General features: G+C 33.9%; 1 protein-coding gene and 1 pseudogene across 2 annotated transcripts in view; one reads left to right on the plus strand and one right to left on the minus strand.

Annotated features, from left to right (window-relative positions):
• The window catches only part of LOC143255744 (F-box/LRR-repeat protein 3-like), a 38256-nt gene extending 18345 nt beyond the window's left edge, over positions 1–19911 (minus strand). Inside the window, exons 1-6 of one of the 2 annotated variants that reach the window (XM_076511920.1) lie at positions 19723–19911; positions 18922–18986; positions 10689–10922; positions 3385–3509; positions 1902–2281; positions 314–468 (exon numbers count right to left, since the gene is read on the minus strand). In XM_076511920.1, the coding sequence (XP_076368035.1) occupies positions 314–468; positions 1902–2281; positions 3385–3509; positions 10689–10880 (852 nt within the window). In that variant the 5' untranslated portion in view covers positions 10881–10922; positions 18922–18986; positions 19723–19911. The remainder of the gene's footprint in view (positions 1–313; positions 469–1901; positions 2282–3384; positions 3510–10688; positions 10923–18921; positions 18987–19722) is intronic. The other variant, XM_076511911.1, reaches the window with a different exon arrangement.
• LOC143232735 (histone-lysine N-methyltransferase SETMAR pseudogene) lies at positions 16989–17600 on the plus strand (annotated as a pseudogene).
• Positions 19912–22313: the final 2402 nt, after the last annotated feature.

Raw genomic sequence — 22313 nt, forward strand, 5'->3', positions numbered from 1 at the left:
ACTTCTGCATGCCATGTTTACCTGTAGATCATGAAACAAATATCTAGTGTTTAAAACAATATATAGTTCTTTTATCTGAAATTCATTATTATTTGAGTCACTATCTCATGTAACAAAACAATCATACAGAAATTTCTGTTGTTAAAATTATGTACAAGTTTTTTATAGCAAAGCCACATTAGGCTATCTGCTTTGTCTACCAAGGGGAATGAAGCCTGTGATTTTAGCATTGTAAATCATCTGGAAACTTACTGCTGTACAGTGGGGAACTGTTAAACATAATCTTTCAGAACAAATTTAACCAAGTACCTACCTGTACATCTTCTTCAGAGGATATTTCAACTCTAAGAAATTTAAGAATAGCATGTTCTTCAGTTGAAAGTGCCAGCAGGAGATCATCATTTAAAAGATGATAATTGAGTGAAAGTTCACAAAGCCGATGACAATGGTCAGCAACAGCCTGGATACCTGATAAGAGTAACAAACAAATTAACTGCCACAAATTAAAGAATATAAAAAATTGTTTCTTTGGAGACAAAGAAATAATAACAAAAACAATCATTCTGCAGCTTGAAATTTTAATTATACAAATAGTTTAAATCCTGAATATTTACTTGAACCACCAAATCTGTGAGAAGTTTTGAAAAAGTAACAGTGACAGTATTAGTAGCAAAGTTTTTAAGTTATCATTAGGAGTAGCTGAGTGATACTACTAAAACACATGGATAACCTTGTCAGTAGGAGACAGAACTTAGGCTGAAAGTGTGATACCTCATACAGGGTGCAGGAGCATGTTTTCCTGAAAATGTTTTTAAATCAAGATTCTCAGAAAATCATTTCCTGAATTTTTTGGCCTGTTTTCAAATTTCAATATAAAGAGAAATTTCAGCATAAAAAGCTAATAAATGTACATATCTACATTATATGTATTTACATTTTACCTTTATAAAATGCATACCACTGACTGTCCAACTGAAATACATGGTCATAAAACACACAGGATTCTCTCTCTTTATTTTTTATTAGTTCAAAATCATTAAAAATTACATTAACAGTATTTTAAAATAACCTTTTTTAAGGCAAACAGAGCCTCTTAAAGGTTTCAGTTAAAGTGATTCTAGTAACTGAGTTCTGCCATCATAAAAATTATAGTAGAAACTGATATATTAAATCAAACTCGCCTGGCAGATGAGCTAAAATATGTAAGTGACTAACCATACAACACACTTTGAAATAGTCTTGATTAGAGTATTGATACCTGTAATAAATAAAAGGAACAAATTAAATACCCTACTTTTAAAATAATAGAAAAAAAAACCTTAATGATTTGGCTACATAGTATCATAACTTATGCCTAACAAAATATTTTTATTGAATATATTGACCCCAGAATTTTATGGAAGTAGCATATTTTGATCTGTGACACCTATACATAATAAAAAAAAAAATTTTTTTTTCTATCTTCTAAAATGCTTGATTTAATTAAAATTTGTGTGTAAGCTCATTCAATCTCCAAATAAAAAAGCAGTTTTATGAATATATTACTTGCCATTATTTGATATAATTTATATAAAAGTATTAAAATGCATTAAACCTTGTACATACAGGAGTAGCCAAATAATTCAAGCAGAAACTAAATGAAATGTTAAGAAGTTAACAGAACATAATGGTGTTTTGTTGTTGTTTTTAACTAAAGTTAACAAAGGCCATAAAGTTGAGCCAAGAAAAACTTTGATCATTACAATAATAATTATAACTAACAGTAAATAACAAAGGATTTTGTTATAAGCAAAGATAAAGATAATAATATATGAAATATTATTAATCATTCTCCTAATATGCATTAAGTCAAATACCTATTAATAAAGCCAAATATATAATTGCATTTTCTCAAAATGTACCTCTAGCAGAGACTCTGGGACAACTCTTCATCTCAAGGAATTCCAGAGAATTACTGCTGTTAGTGGCCAAGAGCTGTAATGATGGATCATCAACAGGAGTCTCTTCAATAGCTAGGGAAGATAGGGAATGGCACTTGTCAATGACCAATGTCAAGGCAGAAACAAACTGACTGGGATCCAGCTGAAGGAAGGACGGTTTGGCAGATGACATCAACTGAAGAGTTTTTAAGGAGCAATGTACAAGCTGGGATAGAATTTGGCAAGCAGTTTCAGCAGACTCCCTACAACTGTCTACTTTGAATGTGACAAACCTAAGGTGCTGGGCATGGTGTTTGAGAATATAGTGAATTAAGGCTGGAGGTGTGGGCTGGAGAGAAGACCTGATGACAAGAAATAAAACTTCATTAAACATACAAATGATTAGAGTAATAAATTTATAAATTAAAAAATATAAATAAATGAGGTTAAATTGTTATCATTACTTGAAAATGATCAGGTATAGTTTTACTTTAATCAAATTAACAGTTTTCTTAATGTAATCTTGAATTTCAGCATTTCTTAACAGAAATATACAGCTTCTTTCAACACTTCAGTATTTCACATAATATAATGCAATTCTTTTATCATACCACAAATAGGAGTAATTAAATTTCCTTCATTTTATAAAAAAAACATTGAAATTATAAAGAAAAAAGTTTTTTGAACACAAAGACATGCAGAAATTATTTTTGGTGTGTTACACCCAACAAATAACTGTGATAGATGTATTATTGTGACTTATTACACGTGTTAAGTGAAAGTTCAAACTATAAAATCATACATTAAACTCCATTATCCATAGACACAATGTGGTCTCAAACTATATAACAAGTCATAAACATTTCATCATACAGGATACATATGACAAGTAAATGTTAAATCATGAACCACATACATTTTAACAGAAAACCAAAATCAGGCTGACTAACTCTAACAGAAATATTTAACTGCTTATAAATCACAAGTTGATACTATTTAAGAGCTAATTCTTTATAAATATAGCTGAAGGAGTTTAATAATGCAAAATCACTTAAAATGTGGGAAGGACAAATAAAAATAAAACTTGAAAGATGGGAAAAATACCCTGAAATCTGCTTTGCCTAAAATGTTACCTTTCTTTCTCCTAAGGTTTTTAAAAACTTTTTCTTTGAGATATCATTCACACAAGAGTCATTTTTTAACAAGCAATGATAATTTTTTCACAGGTCTAACAAAGGAAGAAATCTTAAGTGATTTTATTTTTATAAGTTTAATAACTCAAACTCTAGCATTACAGAACAATTTTTAAGAATGATCTTTGAAAATAAAATGCAAAAGAATACTTTTCTACTATGGCTTTAATCTCCATCTCATACTCTTTTAGTACTTTTTTGAACATTTTATGTAGTTATGTGTTTGTTCTTCATTAACAAATGCTAATTAATCAAGCAAAAACAAGACATACCACTGTGGGTGAGCTATAACAAAATCAAAGGACTGCCACAACTGAGGCATCTGGTAAATTTTGTGCCAACTGCAACACACCTGAGCAGCTCTTGCCCTTTCATATAATGTTAGGTGTTTAAATATCTAGAAAAGGAAAACAGAAAGAAAAAAAAATTCATTAATCATACAACATATAAATATCACTCAGTTATTCTTAGCTTCTTTAGATAACACAAGAATGACTAAATACTATTTGATAAACAATGTGGTTGAAGTGTACAAAACAAAAGTATTCCTATTTCTGGCCTATATCACTCACTTAAATCTTAATGTACTGTTTTACTATTTGATTGGTTGGTTTGTTTGATGTTTTATGGCACAAAGCAATTACACTATCTGCACCAAACATCTGGTAAAAAGTTAAAATTAAAATAAAAGTATTAAAACTCATAAAAGGAAATTAAGGTAAAACACGTCAAAGTTTAATTTTTGAATTAAAAACATAAAATAGCATTAAATCCAATCTTTACATCTAGTCTACAGCAGTAAGAGTAAAACTACAGTAATACAAGTTGTAAAGGACTTTCTGTAGCATAACTGTAATTATCATAACTTGCCAGGATGACAGATGGGTAAGTTCAAAAATCAGCATTAGTCATCTAAAGTTGGCCTTTCCAGTCCTGGTTTTGAATTATTTAATGTTATGGCCATTTTCACAAAGTAAGGTAATACACGTTTTAAAAGACATCTAGCAAAATTTAAATTATTATAACTTGCCAGGATGACTAACGGGTAATTCAAACAGCTAGCAGCATTAGTCACTTGAAGTTAGCCTTTCCAGTCCTGGTTTTGAGTTATTTGAGGTTATGGCCATTTTCTAATTTCAAATCAAACTACAGGGTGGCCCATAAGTCCCTACCAATCCATATATCTTGTGTATCCAGTGTATCCGTGTGCTGTCCCTCATTCTTGCTGCAAAATATTATGCGACGCTATGTTCTGTAAGACATTTTCCTCAACATAGCAGGGGTTATTGTTCCAAATGCCATGGTCACAGCTGCATTCAACTCATTAGTATAGCATAATATAATATAACATGTGGATGGGTAGGGACTTACGGGCCACCCTGTAGATGTAATTTGATTCTTAAAAGGGAATCACATTAAAAAAAGGTCTAATGTATAAATTAAAAAACTTAAATAGCATTAAAAAGATTAATGGTCTTTCAAAAACTAAAAAACATTTCTAAGGTGGACAGTGTCACCATCCCCAATAACACTAACTTTACAGATAAACCTTGGGACAGAACATGTTTAAAATGGTGCTGACGTTGAGAGTCGTAATAACAGCAAGACAGTAAAATATGGCTTATTGTGACCCGCGTGTTACACAGACAACACATTGGTGCATATGTCACAGATATAAGAAAACAACGAGTTAAAAAACTGTGACCAATGTGTACTATAGTTAGAACAACTTCCTCTTTCTGATCCTCATGGAGGATGCAAATGGTGGAAGAGAGGACACAGAGGATGTTCAGTGCTCTTGTATATTTGACCCATAGCTGCTTGGTGTGTAATATAAAGGTCAGCTTACAGTCAAAGATAAGCCCCAACAACTTTGTCTCAGGGACCACAGGCAGCACAATTTCACTGATACGGAGTTCAGGATCAGGGTGAATACCCCACTGGTGGCAAAAGTGCATGCAAGTGATTTTAGAGAGAGAGAGAAGTTAAAGCCATTTGATGTGGTCCACTTCAGTAAATGATTGATAGCAGTCTGTTGCTGCTGCTCAATATACCTCATATTCAATGAGTGACATGAGATATGAAAGTCGTTAACATAGAGACCGTTTGCAACAGTAAGATGTTATTGTTCAGTGGTGGCATTAATCTTTGTACCAGAAAGTCTGACACTCAAAACACAGCCCTGAGGGACTCCACATTCCTGTAGAATAGGATGAACTTGTTGAACCCACATGAACTTGGAGTCACCTCTCCATTGAAACATTTTTAATAAAAACGGGCAAATGGCCACGTAACCTACATAAATAGAGGTCTCGCAAAATGCCATACCTCCATGTTGTATCATAAGCCTTCTATATGTCAAAGAATATTGATACAAGATGTTGTTGTTTGAGAAAGGCTTCTCTGATTGATGTTTCAAGTCGAATCAGGTGGTCTATGGTGGAGCACTGTCGTCAGAACCCATACTTGGTGGGTGAGAGGAGGTTGTTTCAAGGAACCAAATGAGACAAGCATTAACCATTCTCTCTAAGGTCTTACAGAGACAGCTTGTTAAAGCAAATGGACAGTAGTTTGAAGGAATCTTGGGATCTTTCCTGGCTTAGAGAAAGGGAGGAAAACAGCCTGGTGTCAAGCATCAGGAAAAACATTCTCCTGACAAATCCAGTTAAAGACAATCAGAAGAATAGTAAGAGAAGCAGGAGATAAATGGTGCAGCATTTCATAGCATACATCATCAGATTTGACTGACCATTTAGGGCAAGAAGGAAAGTAGGATGCACAAGAGCCATTGCAAATAATGCTATGAGGGTCCGCTTCACACTCACAAGCATCATGGTCCTTTCCACCTCAATGAGCACTCGTCAAGGATCCATAGTATGATGTCTTTGAGTGACTGAACCGCTTACACTGGAAACATCTGAGAGGGTTTTAGAATGTATGGCCATACCTTGCAGTTAAGATAACCTGCCTTGGCAATGGCAGGTGGACACAGTGATGTAAATGTCAGAATAAGAACATTGGTTGGCATCAAAATTGCATCTTTGCGAGTGGAGAAACGCCTCATTGCAGTTGAGAATCTCTGACTCGGGGATATTATTCAAATCCCTCTCAATAATAACTCCTCATGATGAATTCAAAGTAGCATGAGGCATAACCTCAACAGGTATATCCCCAATCGCCTTTCAATGCAAGAGTTCAGTGTTGAAATGTGGATGTTCCCACCAATATGTCACCAGAGTGAAGCTTTTTGATTGACTCTGGAGAGCCAGCAAGTCCCTCTAGTCCCTTCTGAATGAAAGAGGGAGACATCTGCCCTGAAGAAGGTTTGTGTGAAAGAGAATGTAGCATAAGAAAATGAGGTACAGGTGTTACAGCTGTTGAAGATTTCTACTCAGAATCTTCAAGATGTGGTCGTTTACCTATGGACTATTTTTTTTTTTTTGCTATTTGAGTTTTCATTTGGAGGATCCATAATGAAAAAAGAATATTTCAGTGTCCACTGACCCACCCCACCATACAGCCCTATGAGGGGATGCACTACAATGCCAAACAAGGACATTTCAGCAACACCAGGGTTTCGTGAGCGCTATGCCCAAACACCAGCATCACATACAGTGTCCACAGTACCTGTTAAGAACATCCAACACTGGTACTTCGTTGACCCTAGCCCAAGTGGACCAGCCAACTGACCCTAGGGGGACCATCACTAGGCTGTCCATCTACAGGAATTCAAGGCCATGGTGGTGTGTTAAGGTTGAACCCCTCTACAATCAGGATCCTCTCCTCCCATTCATGGATCACTTCGCACAGAAAACACGTGGGTGGATGTTTAGATCCCATAGGACAAACTGAAAGAACAGAACCTTCCCTGGGAGGTCCTCTCACCACATACCGTAATCCCAATCGAGGGGGTTTACTACTTGAAATTAAATTGGCAAATTTTTTCTGATTATACTCTTACAGTCTCTTTTAAGAAAACAAATATGTAAATTAATTCATTTTGTTTATATCTTTACACCACTTCTAAATATCTGCATATACTAACTGACCAAAGAACAAAATTTTGTATCAGTATTTTTTCAAATTAGGGCTAAATTTTACAATACGAAATAACATTATAATCATTTTAAATCAGTGTAGGAATACGTGTATTTAAACTGCATAATAACTTTCATAAACTCTTCAGCACAGCTAACTGTACATAAGCTCCTTAACTTTCACTACAGGCTCACAACCAGTGACAGCCTCTTAACCATTTTGTGCTTGTTACAGTTTTCATGCTGTAACTTTTAATATAGTATATGCATCTTCATAAAATTTTGCAAATAAGTAAACATCATAAATCTTTCATACACAAAATATTACATTTCTATATTAAATTTTAAAATTTTTAAAATGATTTGCTAGTGCTTTTTTTAATGTTGACTGTATACCATGTAATTTTGAATTCAAGATTAAAAATACTTTCATGCATCAGAAAATTGTCATATTTCACATGTAAAATCTTCATAACATCCAGATGAATTATCAAATGTTTTTCTTCAGAAAATCTTCATACGTTTTCTCTGTTGTATCTCTGAATGAGTTTGGTCAATTTTACTGACCTAGTAATCACCATAAACAATTATGATTTAAGATATAAATTACACTTTTATTGTTCTAGAACAGGGGTTCCCAACAGGTGGGTCGGGTTTTTAACTGCACTTTACCTGTTCTGAGGAGAGCTGATGGTGTAAGTGAAAGGTGGTAAGGAGCGTGGAGAGTAGAGGGTTATTATTGTTTGGAAGGGGAGTCACCTTCCATAAAAACTTCAGGTAACTCTCCTTCTGGGGTTCTTTCTCTTTTCTGTCTCTTTGCACCACTACAACCTGCTTGAGACTCACTGGACCCATTTCTCACTAAAAACTTGTCAAATGAGGTTTGTTTCTGCCTGCATTTTAAAGTGTTTCTGAAGTAAGACATGGCATTATCATTAAAAAGGTTTATGCTGCAGTTTGCTACAGCTTTGTCAGGGTGAAATTTTTCCACAAAACTTTGTAACTCTCCCCATTTTCCACACATTTCCTTGATTAGTGAACTAGGAACATCCTCCCTTCCCTCCTCTTCATCTGAAGACACTTCCTCAGTTGCCTTCTGTTGCTGCTCCTTCTGAAGGTCTTGGAGTTCTTCCATGGTGAGCTCAGTGTTGTGGTCTTCCACCAACTCCTCCACATCATCACCACTCACATTCAAGCCCATACACTTGCCTTGTGAGACAATATCCTCGACAACAGGCTCAGCCTCAAAGCCTTCAAAGTCTCTTTCTGCTACTGAGTCTGGCCACAATTTCTTTCAGGCTGAGTTCATGGTCCTCAAAGACACTTCCCTCCAGGCTTTGTCTATGATCCTCAAGCAATGGAGGATATTAAAGTGAGTTTTTCCAAAACTCTCTGAGGGTTAACTCTGTGTCGGAGGTCACATCAAAGCACCTTTTAAACAGTGCTTTGGTGTAGAGTTTCTTAAAGTTCGATATGACCTGCTGGTCCATGGGCTGAATGAGAGGAGTCGTGTTAGGAAGCAAGAGCTTCACCGTAATAAACCTGTACTCCTCCACCAACCCGTCCTCCAAGCCTGGTGGGTGAGCAGGTGCATTGCCCATCACAAGAAGGGCCTTGAGTGGCAACTGTTTTTCCTTGAGGTAATTCTTTACACTTGAAGCAAACACTTCATGGACTCACTCCATAAAAAATTGCCTGGTTACCCATGCTTTACTATTAGCCCTACACATGACATTTAGTTTACTTTTCAGGACATTATTTTTCTTAAAAACCCTCGGTTCTCAGAATGGTACACAAGCAAAGGCTTAAGTTTTAAGCCCCCACTTGCATTACAACATAACAATAGAGTTAGCCTGTCCTTCATTGGCTTGTGTCCGAGCAGTATCTTCTCCTACTTGGTGATGTAGGTCCACTTTGGCATTTTCTTCCAAAAGAGGCCTGTCTCATCGTTGTTGAACACTTGTTGAGGAATAAAACCCTCAGCTTCTACATCGTCGTTAAATTCCCTAACAAATTTATCAGCAGTGTCTTTGTTAGAACTAGCACCCTCCCCATGTCTCACCACACTATGTATGCCACTTCTCTTACTAAATTTTTCAAACCACCCCCTACTAGCCTTAAAGGCATCACTTGTATCAGCACTCGTTCCAAGGGTGTTTTTCAGGAAGTCAACATGCAACTGCTTTGCTTTCTCACAAATGATGGTCTCAGAAATGCTATCACCAGCTAACTGTTTTTCATTTACCCAAATCAACAACAGTTTTTCTACCTCTTCCATTGTTTGTGATCTTTGTTTTGTAAGCACTGTCACTGCTTTTGCAACATCAGCTCCTTTGATGACCTCTTTATTTTCCAGTATGGTGTACACTGTAGACTTCACCATACCAAACTGTGTAGCAAGGTCAGACACGCAAACACCACTCTCATACGTTGCTATGAGATATTTTTCACCTCTATTGTGGCTCTAACAACTTTTCTTTTTGGTTTGCTGCTTTCATTATCCTTCTTTGAAGCAATGGTGGCTTATTTAATCAGAATATTTAGAAAAACAACAACAAAGAAAAATGAGAACCTTCACAGCAGATTTTAGCGGGGTTGTAGACTGAGCAACAGGTGCAGGTAAAATGTTTTGGGCAAGCTTGGCGTGGGCTGAAAATGGTCGAAGGGTCGTTCGAGTTATTTCGGGGGTTCGGGCCACGACAGCTTGGTTCGGGAACCGAGTTTATGTTTGACAACTGAGACATTTTTTTCTCAAACAATATGTTCGAAAACCGAATTGCTCGGGGTTCGGGCCACGACAGCTTGGTTCGGGAACCGAGTTTATGATTGACAACTGAGACATTTTTTTCTCAAACAATATGTTCGAAAACCGAATTGTTTGAGAAGAGAGTTACTCAAGAACTGAGGTACCACTGTATGCTATACTATACTTTGTATTTGTTACTACCCTAAAACATGACATGAAATTGCATTCACTGAAACTCATCACCAATACATCACAAATGACACATTTCAAATAACTGTTTTTAACCCATATTTTTTCATTTTATGTGTCAGTTAATTTCCAGTTTGTCACAATAATATCTTCCTTCAGGAAAATTGACTAAAAAAGAATGAAAACATAAAACAACACTCATAACCATACAAAAACACTAGCTGAACAAAAAAGGAGAGATTACATGGATAATAATACTGATATTCTTTTGTGATAAATCTCTTCAAAAACAGCCCATAAAAAACGTGTGTAGCTTTATTACAAGGTATTGCTATTTTGCAGCTTTTAGAACTGAAATAAGTACTTATTAAACAAATTTAACTTGCATAAGAACAATCTGGTTACAACAGATTACCTTAAAGAGTCTCAAACAATCATGATTCTTGTAAAATACTATGGATTCTCTGAGGTGTTAAAGGTATTTAAAGTAACTTGAGTTGTCGAATGGAGCTTTAATAATGATGAAACTAAAAACCAAAGGTATGCAAAAAATAATCAAACCAAAAAAGCTCTTTAAAAAAGTTTTACTGACTGAAAAACTTACCAACAACAGAGCCAAAGAGGGAAGTTCTGTCCAATCTGTGTCATCCTGAGAGAGGCCTGAAAGATGGGTTTTAGCACTATCACCTTTATCAACAAGGGAACTGTGGTGGCAGTACTTTAAATACTTTCCTTTCTTAACAGAAGAATTATGAGGTCCACTTGTGAAGACAGTAGGACATGGTCTTCGTGCCATGTTTATTAAGCCTGGCTTTTCAACATGGCATATGATAAAAAGCTATACAAAGAACACAAATGATTTATACTGTCAATAAAAATTCAGTAACATTTTCTTTTCAGAATGTCAGAACCTTTAATTCTGGTAATGGAAGGAATATACCACCAAGGTGTTATTGCTGAATTTTTATTTTAGAAGTGTGAATATAAACCTTTTACTTTTACATGATAACATGACAAAATTAATGATAACAGCTTAAAAACCAAAAGAGCATAAATATGATTTCCATGAAAAACAAAATCATATTAAAACCTGTAATGTGAAATTCCATGGCAGCAAAGCTATATCAGACAAACATAACCTCTTTCAATATTTCTTTTAAATATACATCATACCATTAGTAAGTTAAAATATGAAAAAAAAATGTGAAGAGTTAAAGAAATTAAATTAAATAAAATCAGTTTTTATTAGCTGAAGATAACTAATGTGCTACCATTAATGTTAATGATTGAACAAAAAATATTACACTTTATAAAACCAACAATAAGACATTATCATCTCAGACTAATTAAGCTGAGCCCTCGAGAAATAACTGTATATAAAAAAAAAAAAGCATGTTTTGATTTGGAGACCAAAAAAAGTAAAAATGATGTTTTATCTAAAATAGAATTGTTCTTACATATTTAATGGCAATGTTACAAATTTCTGTTATTCAAAAAATTATTTTTGGCATCTGTACATTGGAAGCACAAACATATAAACCCACACACAGGACAATTCTGAAACCACCAAGGATTTGTGAATATCCACAATTTCCAAGCAACCAAGTTTACAACTAGACTGTTAAACATGGAATGATGTGCACTCCTAAAAGTTATGATTAACACTTATATACAACATATCAATACATATCAAGACTTATGTTGATTATGGATTATTGGCTCACATTTCAGGCTGTACATTATGTGCCTTATTGTTCACAGTACTGGCCATTAAGATGTGCAACTGGAACCATCTGTAGTACTTTCTCAAAGTACAGTAATATTATATGAGCATCATCATATAATTAATCACACATCTCCTGAACTGCCCTACTGAAAAAGTATGTAAACCTTTATGCCAAAAAAAGTGATCAAAAGTTAGAATTTTCTTACACTGAAAATATAATTCCAATAAACACTTGTCTTTACTCACACAAGACTATTTTGATATTCCTTCTGCTTTCTAAGCACTGCTAAAAACACATGATGCTCAGTGCACCAGTTTATGTGTCACACCAATTATATACACCACTACTGAACATGTACATATCATATGGCTACTTGCACCATATATACTGGCTCAATCCTCATTTTCAAGAATTAACAGGATATAAAATAACAGCACTAGGGATGAGAGAAGAGGTAAGTACCAACAAAAATAAGTTTTCAGTGTAGTAAAATATTAGCTTCCAATATGGGTTTACTTCCTCTCACACAAAGGTAGAATTCCACACTGCAAAAGTGGAAGTTCACAAGATTGAAATAAAGCCAAAAGAAATCATCCAGAATAAATTGGTATGCCCCAAGATAAACTAAACCATGCATGAGGAGCATTACACAACTTCTGGAACAGGTACGCTCTTTGCTCTGAAGGAAATAAACCTGATACAAGCAGGAAAAAAGGGCATGTACAAATGTAAGTCATTCTGAGAGGTTCAATCCTAAGTTTAAAAAAAAAACCTGACTTGACTACATGTATACCCAATTTCAACTGGACAGACAAGGTTCCACAACTTGTTCACAGAAGTAGAAGGCTGAAGATCAATCAGACAAAAGCAAAAACAAAATAACAAACATTATGACTACAGCATGTGGAATATGTTACATATACACATGAACTCCAACTGTACATAAATGGTGTCATATGTCAAGCAACTGAAATTACAAGGAGGAAATTAGCATATAGACAAACTTTCCAAAACCACTGGAGAAGAAAGAATTACAACAAACCAAATTCAGCATTACTAGGTTGTAGCTTTGCAGGGCTCATGCTGTCGCTCACCATATTCGCCAATAATTATTTTTGTTTTTTGGCGAAGAAAAATTGTAATTGGCAAATATACCGGCAAAACACTGTTTGTTTACAAAATGCTAGACTGGTTCACTACATCAACGTTTTTTTAATGCAAGTATGTGGTAAGCAGATAAAAATCAATAACCTAACGGCTTAACATGAATAACTCATTTATATGTGGTTGATTAGTGGCACTATAATTAAAGGACGACCACGAAGACTGTGATGGCTTTCACATGTGTAATTACATTATCTAATGGCGCATGGCTTGGCCGGTAAGTTTAATTAAAAGTGGTTACTGGATTAGTACCATAATAAACACGTACTTATAAAAAACTAAATATTAATTAGTGGAAATATTCTCTATAAATTGAGCCAATATACAGCAAATTCATCAGAATTACCTTGTAACCATTTTGTGTTTGTTGTAGTTTTCATGCTGTAATTTTTAAATTAATAAATACATGTTCACAAAATTTGGCAGATTATCAATAACATTACAATGCTTTCATATTCAAAATATCAATTTTTTTATTGTCTTGAGATTTTTTAATTAATGCTTCTTTCCTGCCTTTTTTTTCTTTTTGTATGTTGCCTATCCAACTTGCAAAGTAATTTCCATTTTAAGATTAAAAACACTCAGTTTTTCACATGTAAAATCTTAATAATGACCAGGTAGTTATCAAATGTTTCTTAACAAAAGTCTTCATATTTTATTTACTATTTTCACTCTGTATGGGTTTGGTCAATTTTACTGAATTCATAATCATCATCAAAAATTTTTTCATTCTAGAATGAATACAAAAACAAATGTTTAGATAATATAGCTTAAACCTCATAATATCATACATTTATATATATTATTTTTGTTACATTGGCCTTTCAGCCATGCCTTGTTCACATCACAGAAGTTACAATGACAAGGTGCTCATGTTATGATTACAATAAAATAAAACTGACCTTTAGTCTTTACAATGACCTGTCTTGGCTTTGTTTTAGAAAAATGGAAAGAGGTGAGCAGGGCCACTGTGTTTGATTCACTGCATGAGAGATATTTTGGCAAGCAGAAAAGACAGGAGGTTCTTATTTTACTTTCTAGCTTGTCAACATTGGTAATTTTAGTTCATACTTCATACAAAACTATATACTTTCTGTTTTGATGTCACAGACATCTAAAATGAATCAGTGCTGAAATCAACATACCACACGATACAGAAAAATCAATGTTTTCTGCTTTAACATTTACTTTTAAACTAAGAACTGAACTAGTGTATAGTACTAAAATTTGAATAATAATCTACAGTTTGATATAAAACTTATTGATATAAATTCATAAAATAGTATAGTTCAATACAATTCTAACTACAAGTCAACAAATGCAATAACAAGGCCTTTGACACATGACCATCTGGAAGGAGTTAGAACTATCTTGAGTCCTACATGATGAAAACACACCAAATTCTCCAGAAATAAATTAACTACACAAAACATAGAAATGCTCAACACAAAACATTACTAACAAAAATAGAAACAAAAATCAGACAAGAAAAACAAACTTACAGATTCTGATATAACAAGCAATTTTAAAAAAAACCAAATAGAAGTGAAAATACATGGTTCAAAATATGGAAATGTAACTTTAGAAAATAAACATACCATTAGGCTACTCACCAGGACATACAGAAAGAAATAAACAAAGTTAGAGAAATAAACTGCTCATTAGACACTTCAAAAGAAACAATATCAGACAACTACAATCACATATCTCTATTTATAAACATTGGTTGACAGATCTTGAGATCAGGATGAAAACCTCACTGGTGGAATGTACATGCAAACGGTTTAAGAAAATGAAAAGCCAAAACCATTTGCCATGATCCACTTCAACAAGCAATTGAAGGCAGGCTAAAACTGTCACTCAATAAAACTCATGCTCAATGACTGACAAGAGTTTTGGAAGTCATTGACATAGAGTCCATTTGCAACAGGAGGAAGTTGTGCAGTAATAGCATCAGTCTTTATACTGAAAGTTGTGATGCTCCAGAGACAGCCCTGAGGGATTCCAAGTTCCTGTGGAAAAGAACAGGAAAGCATCGAGCCCACGTGGACTTGGAATCACTGGATAATTAAAAAGTTCTGCATAAAAGTGGGGAAATGGCCACATAACCCATATGAGTGAAGTCTCAGAGAATACTGTACCTATACATAGTATCGAAAGTCTTCTCAAGTCAAACCAGGTGGTCCACAGTGGAGCTCTGTCATCAGAACCCACACTGGATGTGTGATAGGAGGTTGTTTGATTCAAAAAATCAAAGAAGTCAAGCATTAACACTCTTCTCCAAGACCTTACAGAGATATCTCATCAAATCAACTAGACAATAGCTTGAAGGAATCTTCAAATCCTTCTAAGGATTAAATAAAGGGAGAGAAAAAACCCAGTGTGAAGCATCAAAAAATACTTTCTCCTGCTAAATTCTGTTAAAAACAACTAGAAATATACCAAGATAGGCAGGAAAGAGATGACACAGCACCTCATAATGAATATTAATGAAGAGCAAGCTTGAGTTCCACCAGTGTAAAGGGGCGATTTTAGTCATAGAGATTATTGACCTGAAAGGAAAGAGGTGATTGCTCTGCCTGAGACCTGATTGCCAAGAAGGTGGGGGATAAATAAGAAGTCCTAGATATATGAGAAAAGCTTTTGCCAAGAATACTGGCATGCATCAGCAACTTCTTGGCCATCAGAGAGTAATATCAAAAGAAGAAGGGAAGTATACTGCTTGTTGATCTTCCAAATCTTGTTCCATATAATTTTGAAATTGGTTATACAAGAGATATTGATTGTGAACTTAATTCAAGATTCCACCTGGCTTCGATGTCTTACTTGCTGATCATGTCTAATTAACGACGAATTTGACAAAATAAAACAATACTTCATCAACATTAATAAGTTTCCTCCATGAACTGCAGAAAACATTGTATGCACACCTAGACAAAAAGCAAAATCAACTAACAAAAGTAAATATATCCCACAATTTATAAAATCATGAAACTATATACTGCTCCATACCATATATTCCCGACATCAGCAGAAAAATAACCAAAATTTGGCAAAAACTAGTAACAAAATGACATTCAAGTTGATACCAAATATATCCAAAAACCAGGCACAAAACTTAGTTCTGTACTATGTAAAACCTACACTGACAAACACAACACCAACATTATTTATAAAATACAATGTAATAACTACCACAACTTCTATATTGGAGAAACCATATTCAAAGAACACACAAAGTCACCTTCACACATTTTTGAACACTGCAAATCAAATAAACACAACATAACCATAGAAAACACCCAAATACTAAATAAAGAAAAACATAAACAAACACAAAATTAAAGAAGCCTTACTTACACAACTTAAGCCCAAAATAAACCAGTACAAAGGAACACCTTTATACCTATATTAATTAATATATCCAACATCTAAGCACGTCCTCTACATTCCTACACTCAATTACACAACCTCCTTCAAACATGTGGTCAGTTATCGGTCAGTAACCCTTTTTCTTTGTGAACCTGGCCATGACCAAAGGTCAAAACATTGGTAGCTCCTCTACATAGTGCTTTCTCTACCTATACCAGCCATTTTTACATATATAATTTCAGACCCTTACAATTAATGATGGAAAAAAGTTCCATATAGTTTTTTGCATGAATTAAAACTTTGTCATAATATATCACAAACTGCTCATAATATCAACCAATTGTAGGGTGATGGAACTACCTCTGATCGTACAGAACAATATTGGCTCCAAATGTTCCAAAATGGAAATGTAAGTCTTGAAGATAAGGAGGGGAGAGGTCATCCCTCTGCTGTTGAAAATAAGAGCATTAGTGAAAAAAAACACACACCAAACTGTTCAAGAAATGACACAAGGATTGGGTGTTGGCATTTCCACAATTCTGGACCACCTCAAGCACTCTGGAAAAGTGAAAAAGCTTGACAAATGAATTACACACAAACTCAGTGAAAATCAGAAAATTTGCCATTTTGGACTGTGCTGGATGCTGATTTTGCTCAACAAAAATGACCTACATATATTTGGTGAATTGTCACTTGCAATGAAAAGTGGATCCCTTACAACAACACAATGGTTCAACCATGACAAGGCTCCAAAACACTTTCCAAAGCTAAAGTTGCACCAACAAAAGTTTATCGTCACTGTATGGTGGTCTGTGGCTTGTCCTTTCCATTTCAGCTTACTCAACCAGGACCAGAGTATCACTGCAGTGGTTTACTCTCAAGAATTGCGAGAAATTTGTAGAATGTTGTATGATAAAATGCCAGCATTAGTCAATCAAAGAGGACAAATCTTGCTTCATGATAATGTTCAGCCACAAGTTGCTCAAATGATGCTGCAGAAGCTTAAAGAAATGAGCAATGAAACATTGTCTCATCCTACTTACTCCAAAGGTCTGTTGCCTACCAAATATCATTTTTTCAATCATTTCGACAACTTTTTACAGAACAAAAGATTCAACAACAGAGCAACAGCAGAGAATGGCTTTAAAGAATTTTTTAGTTCTAGGACTTCAAAGTTTTATTGTAATGGCATAAATACTCTTGTTTCTTATTGGCAAAAGTGTATAGATTCACTAGGTTCCTATTTTGATTAATAAAGTTGCTTTTGAATTTTTTTATTTCTGTTACAGTTAAAATTTTAAATTTGCCATTATTTTTCAAACAACCTGATAGTATTGTTTCAATAACAGGCTCTGCCTGTCATCAGCTCTACAATTAGTTGCTTTAATGGCTTCAGTTCATAAACCTACAGTCCTGATAGAAAAATATGTTTTAAAGAAGCAAACTAACTATTTATGCATCAAATTGCATGAGGATTCATAACTTTTTGGACTGAAGAGTCTCTAACAATTTGTGAATCACAAAAAAAAAAAAATGAACATATAAATCCACCAATTAATTATAACTTACCTTCTCTAAACATTGTGCAAAGTTTTACTAAAAACACAGACAGCCTTTCTTTTCTAATGGTTATGTGAATAGAAACACATTAAACAATCTTTTTTAAGGTGATAAATATACACTACAGCAGTTAATAGCTATTATTATAATAATGATAAAAATATGATACTGAAGTAGTATCACAAATGGTTTCATCAAAGGTTACAGCTATTATAAGCTTTATAACACTACATAACAAAAATTATCATACTCCCACTTCGTAACTGCACTCATTTGAAAATAAGTACTTTAATTACAATTAGAAGAAGAGTGCTTCATTACAAATTAGATACAACATTAATATTTTACTTGATTTTTAAGTTACAGAAATTGGCAATATTACTGCTACTACTCCTAATATTTAAATATTGGGCCTGGAGTTGATAGTAACACTTAATTCTCAGATGGAATTATTAAAATGACCTACACTCCTCAAGGTACAGTTATTTTTCCACTGTCATTTTCACATTAGCTTCAAAGTGTATTAATGAGAGCAAACTTGTTTTAAAATATGAATGATTTAGATTTTTAAGAGAAATTTTAATATCTATAAAGTAATGATGCAATTTTAATCCAGGGTCAACAGCAGTGTTTATTCAGAATAAAACAAATATTTATTCAAACATAATAATCTGTATTTTCAATTGAACTAATACTAAAGGTAATAATAGTTATGTATATTAATTACTAACTTCTGAAAAACATTGTAGAAAAAATATTCAATAAATAGACATTGTTACCAAACATTTCCACACAGATAGCTGTAAATTTTCAGAAGAAACAACTGTTTATTACTTGTAAGTTGTCAGTATTACCATACTGGCCCAATTATAAGGTGATCTCAAACATGAGATGACCCCCCCCATTTTCAAACACCATGGGAAAGAAAAAAAAAGTTTCTTAACGTCCTTTTTTAAAGTCTACAAAATCAATACTATTCCTGCAGATGGATTAGTTGCATAAATTAGCAATTACCTTGAGCAAACATTCAGCTTGTATGCAAAGACAGATGCTATCTGGCCATTCAGGAATGCAACAGGCTAGAGTAGGGAAAAAAGGACTATGGTCAGCTACGATTACAAGGTGACTATGAATTTTAGAACCTAATTATTAATCAAAAACATCACCTTATAATTGAACCAGTACAATATTTTCATAAAACCTTGGTTAATCTCATAGATATCAGTGACACTTGATTTTAGTGATGCCACCTCGTACTTGTACTTTCTGTAACTTATTTTATGATTTCTTTTAAATACAAATTTCAAGCAACTTTAACTAAGCAATAAAATTAAAACCAATAACTGAACTATATTTTGTTTTTGAGAACTTCCTCATAATTTGTTTCATTCTGACATTACAACTTAACGTTTAAGGATCCATTTGAGATAAAATTGAACTTATAATTTATAATTCTTAAACTTGTGAAACATAGAGATGTGATATAAATTCTATAAATTCTTATTACTATTACTAATAATATAGTGTTTACTAATGTTAATCTATTATAAGCTCATAATAAGAACGTTGCCAATTTCAACTTTCAATTATGTAACTATACTAATGTAGCTAAAGAATTCCTTAAAGAATTACCTATGTAACTTGTAAGATCATTCTACACCAAAGATAAAATTGAAAACTTAGGCAGAAAGCTGTTAGTACCAGTAACTAAATAAGTTAATGCAACGATTCTTCAGTAATGTATATTGTAAGCAAAAATCGCTTTCAGTTACGCAACTTAGTTCACTTCAAATAAGACAAAACTAATAATCCTACCTTAAATTACAGAAATGTCAGGCAAATCGCAATCCTTTATGGGTGATTATTACACCTAATACATAGTCAAAAACAATCTAAATTCTTACTAAACTAAAAAGTTTACGAAATGCGTTACAACATAATTATTAACCAAGAAAACTCTTATAAACTCGCCGATTATCCATTCATAAAACAAATCTTAGCGCCCTCTAAAACATCATGATTTTAAGATATCTTTTCTAATTTCTAATGTAATTCGATGAAACGTCATAACACTATTCGCATACCTAAACTAATATAAATTACTACGTGATAAAGTAAAACGGATTCAAAATCTTATAGACAGTAAACAATATATTTATGTTTCTTTTTGTATTCTTTTCTACACGGAGCCTTGGTTTGTTTCCATTGTTTTTGAGCAAAATTGCATTAGGCGAACTTCTGCGGAGAATAGAAACCGGGATTTTAGAGTTATAAGTTATATACGCTGTCTCACCGTGAAAAAAGAAGGAATGTGAAACAGTCTTATTACTTCAATTTTTCTTTGTCCAGGGCTATTTATAAAAGGTGGAATCTCCCCAAACCCATACAACTTAGAGACTTATAGAAAACTATTGATAAATAGAGCTTCACATTAATTTCCAGTGCGTGGTTTGCATAATTTCGTACAAAGCTATTCGAGAGCTTTTTGCGTTAGTTGTTCCAAATTGGAAGTAATAAACTATAATAGATGGAAGGTAGCTAGTCAACACCACCTACCAACAACTTGTGAACTACTCTAATAGAATAGAGAAATTTGACCATCACTCCTATAACATATCCACAGCTCCAAGTGCAGGCCCCAATTTTTTTTTCCGCTAATAACAGGGCTTGGATCACGGAACCTAAGATACATAGCCGGAAATGTAGCTATATTTTTCAACTTTGTGGCTATAGTACTTCAAGGTTTCGAATTGACGACTTCATAGGCCTACTTTTAGTTTGGTTTGTTTTTAATTTCTCTCAAAGTCCCTTTCGGTGAACTAAGCAGATAGCCCGATATGGCTTTGCTCTGCTAAAACACACGCATACTCTCTCAAAGGCACACGAGAGCTAATATAGTAGTCTAAGACTAAAAAGAAATTATCTAGTCATCACTGCTCACCACCAGCTCTTGAGCTACTCTTTTACCAGCGAATAGTGGGATTGGCTGTCACCCTCAGATTGCGAATCGAGCACCCCAACCACCAGGTCATGCCGGGCTTCTAGTATCAGAAGGACAAGTGTTGTGATTTATTGCAGATAGAAAGAAAGACGATTATTTTTGAAACAAAACAGAGGAAAATAAAGAAAGATAATTTGAAATATAAGCTCATTATCCAGCGAAATCCGTCGCTATTATTAAATATTTCGACTCAGCATATCCAGGCGGTTAAGGCACACGACTAGTAACCTGAGGGTCGCGGGTTTGAATTCCCGTCATACCAAACATGCTCACTCTTTCAACCGTGGGAGCATAATAGCGTACGGTCAATCCCACTATTCATTGGTAAAAGAATAGCCCAAGAGTTGGCGAAGGGTGGTGAAGACTAGTTAGCTTCCCCTCTAGGTTCACAATGCTAAATTAGAGACAGCTAGCGCAGATAGCTCTCGTGTAGTTTTGTGCGAAAATCAAAGCAAACAGTTAAAAGTTTATAAAATAAACTGGTGAAAGAATTAAATGCAAATCATAAAATGAAATAATTTATATTTTATTATAGAAAACTGAAAATTAGTTTGAGATCTTCTTCCACCTACTATGACTCAGCGGTGGGCAGATACTCCAATGTGCAGCTTTGTTCTTATCAACAAACACACAGGAAATGGTATTTTGTTATATATTTCTTTTTCTGTCGTAAATTTTATTGCAGGGCATTGTCTGAGCAGGTGAGTTATGAATTCTTGAACCTTGTCTGTAACATATTACTATATTTATGTGATCTCAACAGGAAGTTCCACTTTTATACCATCACTTTCTATTTGTGCAAAGTTGTGGAAAAAAAGCATCTTTATGGCTTTGTTTATGTTGTGATACGCGTTTGTATCATGTTTTCTATCCGCTTTTATTAATGTAGAGAATTTTAAATATTGCTTTCATTTAGTCTGTTTTAAGTAGTTTTAGTATAAATGCATGGTCTATTGTACTATTGTAATATTAGTATTCAATGCCTTTTGCTTCTGTAAAGGTCATAAGTCACTTCACTGATGTATGGTATACTTTAATAATATATTTTCTACCATACAGTAGTAGCAAAAGTGCTTTGAAAATACTACTACAACCAATATTTGTTGTTGGCAGTAATAAAAATCAACGGATGTTAGTGTTTACTAACTGTTTTGTAGCTATATGCAAAACATTTTACACCATACTGAGTTTGCGAAAGTATCTTTGCTCAGAATGGATGGAAAAACTTTTATTCAGATAAGTTCATACTTTAGTAAGCGGAATAACTTGGCACAATCTGCAGTTCTAAAATATGTTTGATCTTAGATAATGTTTGATAATGTAATATATTCTTTCTAATATATTAAAACTAATGACAACAAAACATCTATAATGTTATTCAGACTTTTTGATAAGTTTGAGCCAT

This window comes from Tachypleus tridentatus, chromosome 1, assembly GCF_004210375.1.
Source record: "Tachypleus tridentatus isolate NWPU-2018 chromosome 1, ASM421037v1, whole genome shotgun sequence".
NCBI classification, from domain to species: Eukaryota; Metazoa; Arthropoda; class Merostomata; order Xiphosura; family Limulidae; genus Tachypleus; species Tachypleus tridentatus.